Genomic DNA, 10,000 nt, shown 5'->3' on the forward strand with positions numbered 1-10,000 from the left:
ATGATTTCTGCGTGACTTTGGAAAATCAACGAAATCTTCACATCGTGATGAAATTGATGGATTTGAAATGTGAACATCTTTCATCTTGGGTTTCATTGTCATCTCGTGAGGATGTCATTAGTAATAGGATTCAATAGCCTGACGTCACGTCCCCCCAGAAACCAGTATAATATGTGACCAAACCGTATCGAAGCGGTATTATGTCGGGATACACTCGGTAAGGGAAATTGAATTCATAGCCACAAATATCCGACTTGGGTTTAATTTCTCTACTTTATGCTGGAGTATAAAGACTATTTTTTGCATTGCAAAAACTTTTAAGCTCCAATTTCTCATCATTCTATCTCTAAATTCACTTTTTGGGGTCTGAATCATCCCGATATAAAACCGTTTTGAAACGGAGGGTCACATATTGGTTCTAAATAAAGAAAATCGGTACTTTTTTTATTCTTCATGCTGGCTAGCACTATTTCACGCGTATAGGGAATGAGATTAGAGGAAGAGTAGCGTCCCTTGATTGGAACGACACCCATAGGAAAAGTTATTAGAGAGAGAACGTCATGTTGCTTTTGCGCATGCGTCTCTCGTCCTCGCTTTTCCGCTTTTCACAACATTGCCATCCGGAAGTATAACCGACCAACACACAAACTGTGTGTCACCTTAAACGTTTATAGTCTGGTTATATTATAGCCTGACACTGAAACCCAAAAAGGACTGGCAGTTTGACGTCATTATTTGGTTTTTGCACCGCCTAGTGAGTTGTCGTTAGTAGAGCTCATGAAAACAAGTGATTCCATTGGTTCAACTATTGAATACAACTCACGATTTGTTTTCTTTTGTGGCAAAAGACTTGTCTTTTGACATCATTTCGTTTGGTCAGTGTCAGGCTATAGATAGTTCGAAGATGACGTCACTCAAGCCTTTGTTCTTGTATTTTTGCCATCCGCGTCTATGAGTGATTCTCACTATACTGTATAAACCAGACTATAAATGTTCATGGGATACACACAGTTTTTTGTGTTGGTCCGTTATACTTCCGGATGGCAATGTTGTTAGCTTCTCAGCCAAGCGCATACTATCTATAACTTTACAATGGTTATGGTTGGCTCCTTGAAATAGCGATTAAATATATATATATATATATATATATATATATATATATATATATATATATATATATATATATATATATCTTTTTATCTGGGCTTTTTATTCTATAGATAGAATGCGCTTCGCCAAGGAGTTCACAACATTGGCATCCGGAAGTATAACGGACCAACACACAAACTCTGTGTAACCATGAACTTTTATAGTCTTGTTAATACACATTAGTGAGAACAACTCACAAACGCGGATGGAAAAACAATAACAAAGGCCTGTGTGACGTCATCTTCATACTATCTATATTCTCATTGTATCTCATCAACCTATATATAGTAACATCACGAGGCCACAGTAAATGAGACATTGTTGTTGTTTTGACAAGGGTAATTAATGATAAATGGCGGACGATGACGGACATTCGTCTGCTAATTACATCGAATGAGGAGATGGAAAAACAACAAAACAAAACAAAACAAAACTAAAAACTCCAACCAAACAAAGGATTTTGCTCTTTGGATAAGCGTATAGATAGTATGCGCTTGGCTTAGAAGCTCACAACATTGCCATCCGGAAGTATATAGATAGTTCGAAGATAACGTCACACAGGTCTTTGTTATTGTTTTTTGCCATCCAGGTTTATGAGTAATGCTCACTGAACTGTATTAACCCGACTATAAACGTTCATGGATACACATAGTTTTGTGTGTTGGTCCGTTATACTTCCGGATGGCAATGTTGTGAACTTCTTAGCCAAGCGCATTCTATCTATACGACCAACATACAAAACTGTGTGTATCCATGAACGTTTATAGTCTGGTTAATACAGTTTAGTGAGAAGTACTCATAAACACGGATGGCAAAAAACAATAACAAAGACTAGAGTGGCGTTATCTTCGTTCTAACTATAGTTTGTTGTAAATAGATAGAACGCAATTGACGTCACTCAGCTTTTTGATTATTTTTTAGCCAACCATTTTTATGAGTAGTTTTCACTAAATTGTATTCCTCAAAATCTTGATAGAACGAGTTGACGTCACTCAGGTCTTTATTATTGATTTTTTGCCATCCATGTTTGTGAGTAATTCTCACTAAATTGTATTTACCAGACTATAAACGTTCAAGGTTACTCATAGCTTTGTTTCTTGGTCCGTTATAATTCCGGGTGGCAATGCTGTGAGCTTCATAGCGAAGCGCATACTATATATAGATAGTATGCGTTTGGCGAAGAGAATAACATCATCGTCATTCGGAAATATAACGGACCAACATACAAAACCCTGTGTAATCTTCAACGCTTATAGTCTGTTTAATACAGTTTAGTGAGAATTACTCATAAACATGGATGGCGAAAAAAAAAAAAAAAAACAATAAAAAAGACCTGAGTGACAACTTCATAGTATATATGTACGTTCAAAGTTCCACATAGTTTTATGTGTTGGTCGGTTATAATTTCCGGATAGCAATATTGTGATTTTTTTAGCCAATCGCACAGCATCTGTCTAAAAAAAAAATATCATTTATATAGCGCAATATCGACTAGACACTGTTGACTACAAATTCAGTTTTTGTATTTAAATGATCCTGACACAACATACCGTTTTGAGATGAGAAGTAACAATTTATGTTAACTACTTTGTTTTTCGTATAGATGGTATGCAGATGACTTCACTCAGGCCTTTGTAATTGTTTTTGCCATCCGCGTTTGTGAGTTGTTCTCACTAAACTGTATTAAGCAGACTATAAAAGTTCATGGTTACACAGAGTTTGTGTGTTGGATAGTTATACTTCCGGATGGCAATGTTGTGAACCCCTTGGCCAAGCGCATTCTATCTATAGGGAATGAGAATAGCGGAAGAGTAGCGTCCCTTGATTGGACGTCACCGGCGGAAAAGTTATTAGAGAGAGAACGTCATGTTGGTTGTGCGCATGCGTCTCTCGTCCTTGCTTCCGGTGAAAGCGGCATGAGACACTTCGCCTAAAGCGAGGACGAGAGAGACGCATGCACAAAACGATTTTGACGTTCTCTCTATAAGGTGACGTCCAATCAAGGGACGCTACTCTTCCACTAATCTCATTCCCTGTCGATGTCGAATTGAAAAGTCGAAGTAAATGTTGTGAAATTGTCGTTTATAGTTGATGCCATCTGACTCATTATATCTGGCGGTTACAGAAAAAGTATGTCTGGAAGGCAAAGACGGTGCTTTGAAATTAGACATAATCGTTGTATGATGGTTTATTTGTTTAAGAAGGTGGGCCGTGAGGTGGTTATTGGTGTGAGTGCTCACGTAGAACTGGGGCACGTGTAAGGGTAAATAGCAGATGTTATATACAGTGAATAACAGGCTAGAAGGATAGTTAGAATTAGTAGTAGCAGTAGTAGTAGTAGTAGTAGTAGTAGTAGTAGTAGTAGTAGTAGTAGTAGTAGTAGTAGTAGTAATAGTAGTAGTAGTAGTAGTAGTAGTAGTAGTAGTTGTAGTAGTAGTAGTAGTGGTGGTGGTGGTAGTAGTAGTAGTAGTAGTAGTAGTAGTAGTAGTAGTAGTAGTAGTAGTAGTAGTAGTAGTAGTAGTAGTAGTAGTAGTATATAGTAGTAGTAGAAGTAGTAGTAGTATAATAATAATAGTAGTAGTAGTATAGTAGTAGTAGTAGTAGTAGTAGTAGTAGTAGTAGTAGTAGTAGTAGTAGTAGAAGTAGTAGTAGTAGTAATAGTAGTAGTGGTAGTAGTAGTAGTAGTAGTAGTAGTAGTAGTATTAGTAGTAGTAGTAGTAGTAGTTGTAGTAGTAGTAGTAGTAGTAGTAGTAGTAGTAGTAGTAGTAGTAGTAGTAGTAGTAGTAGTAGTAGTAGTGGTAGTAGTAGTAGTAGTAGTAGTAGTAGTAGTAGTAGTAGTAGTAGTAGTAGTAGTAGTAGTTGTTGTTATTGTTGTCGTTGCTTTGATAGAGTAAGGATTCGAACCATTCACCCTTCGCTCCTAAGACGATTTTCATGCATACGATAAGACACCAAGACCGTATTACTTTTTATCATCGAACAGGCTATTAATGTTAAAATGAAGTCGGCAGATAGAGACAGGGAGGCATCGCTCCATAATGGCATCTAATGACATGAAATTGACGCGAAGGCATCGGTAATTGGATTTCTATTGATCTGACAGGGACATGGAAAACACCAGCCTCGCATTCTTGACTAAAATACGTTATTTTCTGGAAGGTTCTAGTCATAATCATTGTTATTATCCAAGGGGAGACGACACATTAGATAGTATGCGCTTGGCTAAGAAGCTCACAGCATTGCCATCCGGAAGTATAATGGACCAACACACAGAACAATGTGTAACGATGAACGTTTATAGTCTGGATGATGCATTTTAGTGATAATTACTCATAAACGTGGATAAAAAAAAAAAAAAAAAAAAAAAAATAAATAAAAAAAAAAAAATAAAAGAGACCTGAGTGACGTCAACTATTCCATGGAGATACTGGAATAACCCAGGCGGTAGCCACAGCGCAGCGCAACGTCGAAATATGGCTAGTGCGAGGTGGTGACTTGCTCAAGGCAGCACAGTGTAGTGAGTTGAGGGTAATCGAACTCGGTACATTTCGGGTACGAACCAAAGACCGTACCGCTGAGCCACTTTGTCCTTTTCGTGTGAAGCGAGTGCTCTACCAACTGAGCTATCGGAACAACCCCCCCCCCCCCTTTCTTTTCTTATAAAGCTGCATTACAACTCATTCTCTTTTGTTTCAATTCTCTTCAAAGTGATGTTCATCATTTTCCATAATTTTTTATTCTGTTCTTTTTTAAAATATTTTTCTTCTCCAGAACAAAGACGGCAACTTGTTGACAAGAAAAACAAAACAAAACAAAAAACAACTCGTCACAACTTCTTAGCTTTTAACCAAAAACAAGCAACGACTCGCTCAAATTCAATTTTCAACTCAATAACAAAAATTGATTAATTAAAAAAAAAATAAGAAGATTAAAACAGAAAAACAGAATTGAAAAAAAAACAAAACAAAAAAAAAAACAAAAAAACCAAAACAAATATAGTTAAATAATAATAAAAAAAAAAAATAGGAAAATAAAATTCGTAAACAAGATTAAATCTGCCCGTTTGAAACAATTTCAATTTAAGAAAAGGTTTGGAACGCGAGAATATTGATTTATTCATTGAGAAACGAAACAAAACAAGAATCCTATTTATAAACAAACCCTCGGTGTTTTTATTGAACCGCTAAGACTGCCTTCCTGTTGCTGTTGCTGCTACTACGGAAACTGCTCCTGCATTCAGAATGAGGTTGGCTGACGTCATCAACGGTTGTGCTGTCGTCATTGTGCTGCTGCTGTGCTCAAATGTGCTATCTGCACCGTTGGTTGTCCAGAAACCGGTGAAAGGTGAGTACAATTGTTGATTTATGTAATGAATAAATGAATAAATAAATAAATGAATAAATAAGTAAATGAATAAATACATAAATAAATAAATAAATATATAAATAACTATTTAAAAAACGAATAAATGAATTAATAATCAAATAAATGAATAAATAAATAAATATATAAATAAAAACTTAAATAAAAAAAAATTATAAATGAATAGATAAATAAATAAATGTAAAATTCTTCATAATCCATTTCCAAGGATTTACCATGTTCAATGAGCTTCACCGTTTTGTCTTTATTCTTGTTATATTGTTCTCGTTGACTACGGTCCTTCTACCATTACACATATATACATATATTTATAGATAATATATATATATATATATATATATATATATATATATATATATATATATATATATATATATATGCGCTCAATATATATAAACAGTATCCCATACTTTCGGCTTTATTAGAGATAAAAACACAATGGGAATTTTTTTGCTACCCTTTGGTCAGGACGCTACTCCATGACAAATAACTTTTTAATAATAATAATAATAATAATAATAATAATAATAATAATAATAATAATAATAATAATAATAATAATAATAATAATAATAATAATGACATTTATTTATATTGCACCCAATCCTCTATACAATAAAGCTCTAGGCGCATAACAATAAAAATCAATCCATTCAAATCTCTCTCTCTCTCTGTCTCTCTCTCTCTCTCTCTCTTTCTCTCTCTCTCTCTCTCTCTCTCTCTCTCTCTCTCTCTCTTCCAACATCCAACTAACTAATTAATATAACAAAATATTATATATATATATATATATATATATATATATATATATATATATATATATATCAACACCGTGATAATATATAGTGTGATATGACATTACAGTCGATGGCGGGTCATCATCATTGCCTTTTTCACCCTGGGTCAGGGTATAGGCCACAGACAAACAGTTTCCATCTTCTCTCATCATTTCCTTTTTCACCCTGGGTCAGGGTATAGGCCACAGACAAACAGTTTCCATCCTTCACTATCCCGAACTAACATTTTAAAATCTCATTCCAGGTCTTACCACTTCTCTGTATATCAGCTTCTTTAATTCTTCTCCATGTTCCTCGTGGCCTTCCCCTTGATTTTCTGCCCTGAGGGTTCCAGTCCAATACTTTCTTTGTTACAGTGACGGGTAGCTGGTTGGAATCGTCAGAAGCTTTCAAGCTGATTGTGTGTTCTCATGGCCTCTATTGATTTCTTTTCATTATCGTTGTTATTAATGTGGCTTTTGGTCGCTATTGTCGTGGGCGTTTGGTTACTCCTGAACCTGGCCACCTCCTCCAACACCCCCCCCCCCCCCCTGTGATAAATAAATCAATGAATAAATGGTTATATACATAAATTAATATATATATATATATATATATATATATATATATATATATATATATAAACATTATAATTATAATTATTATTACTCCTACAGATATGTTTCTTGTCACTGGGACAATCTACGTTTTTTGCTTTTATTATTTATTGATATATATATATATATATATATATATATATATATATATATATATATATATATCAATACATAAAATAATACATATGTAAATAATTAATGAATATGGAAATAAATATTTAAATAAATAAACAGTTATATAAATAAATGTATACCTTCCGATCCGAAAGCGAGTGTCGTACCCACTAAACCACAGAGTAGCCGTACAAAACACTGGTTGCAATTTATACATTTTAATAACAAACAAACAAACAAACAAACAAACAAACAAACAAACAAACACCAAAAAAAATAAAAATAAATATTAAATCAGTTTTTTTTCGCAATGTGAAGAAATGTGGAGATTGAACCAGTGACATAGTCAGCCCAATTAATGTTATCTCCCCCCCCCCACCCCCTACCCCCCCCCCCCCCCCCCCCCACACACACACCTCACACTTCACACCTGATGCCATGCCTCGGATTGGAAGACTCTTAAGGGAGACATTAAAAAAAATAATTATTATTTAAAAGAAAAAAAAAAGAAAAAAAAAAAAAACAACTTATATATGGAACAATAGCCCACTTCCTTTAATTCGTTCTCCATGGTCCTTCTCTAGCCAGCTTTCTTCGAATCCCCTCCCACCCCACCCCGCCCCCCCCCCCCCCGCCCCCCCCCCTCCCCCCCGCGCGCTTTCTCTTCCCATCTGCTGTCCAGTACAGTTCAGGGCTGTCTTGGGAATTGACCCTTTCTTCCATTCTGGCCACATGACCCAGTCAACGCCATCGTCTTCTTAGTTTTATGTGGCATTCGATGCTAGTGCAATCAGTCAGCTTGCTTGAATAGATCCACTGGTTTTATTTTTGTTGGTCAAAAAAAAATAAAGAGTTGAAAATTATTTGTGACCCGTCGTCTCAAAACGGTTTTAAGTCGGGTTATTAAGATGCTGAAAATGGAATATGTAGCCAGAAATATCACTTAAGTTTAGTGTATATGCTTTATAGAGGAGAAGGAATATCATATTTTACTGTGCTAAATACCAACGTTTCATATATTTGACCAGTTTGACTATAATTTGACTTTTTAGCATCTGGTCCATCCCGACATAATACCGTTTTGAGACGAAGGGTCACATTTTTTAAAATTTTGTTTTTGTTTTGAAATGTTTTTAGTTTCTGTGTTATTCTATGTCATTGTCGTTTGTACATTATTACGGTCTAATTTTAATTTAAAAAAAAAAAAAAAAATCAAAAGAATAAGACATTTGAGCTAATTAATGACGTCACTCACGATTGATTGATTTTTTTTTTTAATTTCCGTTTTCCTTTTTTCTCTTTCTCAGATGTCATGGAAGCCGCAGAGAACGTAAGTGTTAATTTAAAAAATGATATTATTTAACTATAGGGAATGAGATTAGCGGAAGAGTAGCGTCCCTTGATTGGACGTCACCCATAGTCTGTGACGTCACCGGCGGAAACGTTATTAGAGAGAGAACGTCATGTTGGTTGTGCGCGTGCGTCTCTCGTCCTCGCTTCCGGTGAAAGCCGCTTGAGACATTTCAAAACCAAATTGACGTTCTCTCTGTAATGTGACGTCCAATCAAGGGACGCTACTCTTCCGCTAATCTCGTTCCCTATTAAAATTCCTAATTGGTAGGCGTTAAACTTTCATCCACTAAACCCTAACACCGACTTTACACCGTAGTTTACCCAGATTACTTCTACCCCATGCCTATTTATTACATTTATCAGAGACAAATTATAGGCGTGGTATCAAAGCTAATGTATTATAGTTTTTATATGTTAACGGTAGTTGAATAAAACTATATATAGAATACATGCTAATTTTAATACATTTTTCACCAATGTTGAAAAGTAGCAAAAAATCTCTAGGATGGAATGAGTTAACCGAAGGCTTTCAAGATTAGGATCACAGGAGACACGATGGTTGATCCAACAACACGATTCAATAGTCTGACGTCACGTCCGCGCAGTAACCAGCAGTTTGGTTCTAAACAAAGAAAATCGGTTCTTTTAATTCTTCATTCTATCTAGAACTTTTCCACATGTCACCTGATCAGAACATATAAAAGTCAAAACATGATCAGATTTATAATGTTTTTTTTTCCCTCTAGATACACTTTTATGCTCGTCGGAGAAGTATTTCATAAGGGCGTCCGCAATTGTTCCGATAATTTATAACCAGTTACTAAGTTACTATGTATCATTACGAAGGAAGTGACGTCACGACTGTTGAACCCTATTCTATTACATTTATCGGTTAGTTATTTCTAGCTGGTGGATGTTGTAAGTATTTTACCTCAGCGCAAAGAGCATCAATATACAAGCCACAATAAATACTAATATGAAATTTATAATTATATTTTTTTTTTCAGTTTGACAATCAAGAGAAAGAACTCGAGAATCTGATTCATCTCGCTCGTAAGTTCACATTTTAGAAATATTTTTTTACCTTTTTTATTTATTTTATCATTTATATATTTGTTTATTTGTTTTTCAAATCATTTATTTATTTATCTATTTATTTATTTATTTCTTTATTTATTTATTTATCTATTTATTGATTGATTCATTCATTTATTTATTTATTTATTTATTTATTTATTTATTTATTTATTTATTTATTTATTTATTTATTTATTTATTTATTTATTTATTTATTTATTTATTTATTCATCTATTCATTTATTTATTATTAATATTATCATATTGTCCAAAAAAGTTTGAACTCCATAGAGCAGCTCATGACATTCTGATAGGAATCAACAATTGTGACCCTTCGTCTCAAAACGGTATCAAGTCGGGATGACTAAGATACTGAAAATGGAATTTGTAGCCAGAAATATCAGACTTAAGTTGAGTTTAAATGTTTTATAGAGGAGAAGGAATATCATATTTTATTGTGCTAAATACCAACGTTTCATATTTTTGACCAGTTTGACTATAATTTGACTTTTTAGCATCTGGTCCATCCCG

The 10,000-nt window shown here is 34.4% G+C and overlaps 1 protein-coding gene across 1 annotated transcript in view; it reads left to right on the forward strand.

Annotated features, from left to right (window-relative positions):
* The window catches only part of LOC144960540 (uncharacterized), a 59,660-nt gene that overhangs the window by 7,913 nt on the left and 41,747 nt on the right, over positions 1-10,000 (forward strand). The window contains exons 2-4 of the mRNA XM_078893733.1: positions 4,921-5,493; positions 8,347-8,369; positions 9,400-9,445. Coding sequence (XP_078749859.1) covers positions 5,391-5,493; positions 8,347-8,369; positions 9,400-9,445 — 172 coding nt within the window. The 5' untranslated portion in view covers positions 4,921-5,390. The remainder of the gene's footprint in view (positions 1-4,920; positions 5,494-8,346; positions 8,370-9,399; positions 9,446-10,000) is intronic.

Source organism: Berghia stephanieae, chromosome 15 (genome assembly GCF_034508935.2).
Source record: "Berghia stephanieae isolate SIO BIC M18660-M18661 chromosome 15, UCSD_Bste_1.3, whole genome shotgun sequence".
Taxonomy (NCBI): domain Eukaryota; kingdom Metazoa; phylum Mollusca; class Gastropoda; order Nudibranchia; family Aeolidiidae; genus Berghia; species Berghia stephanieae.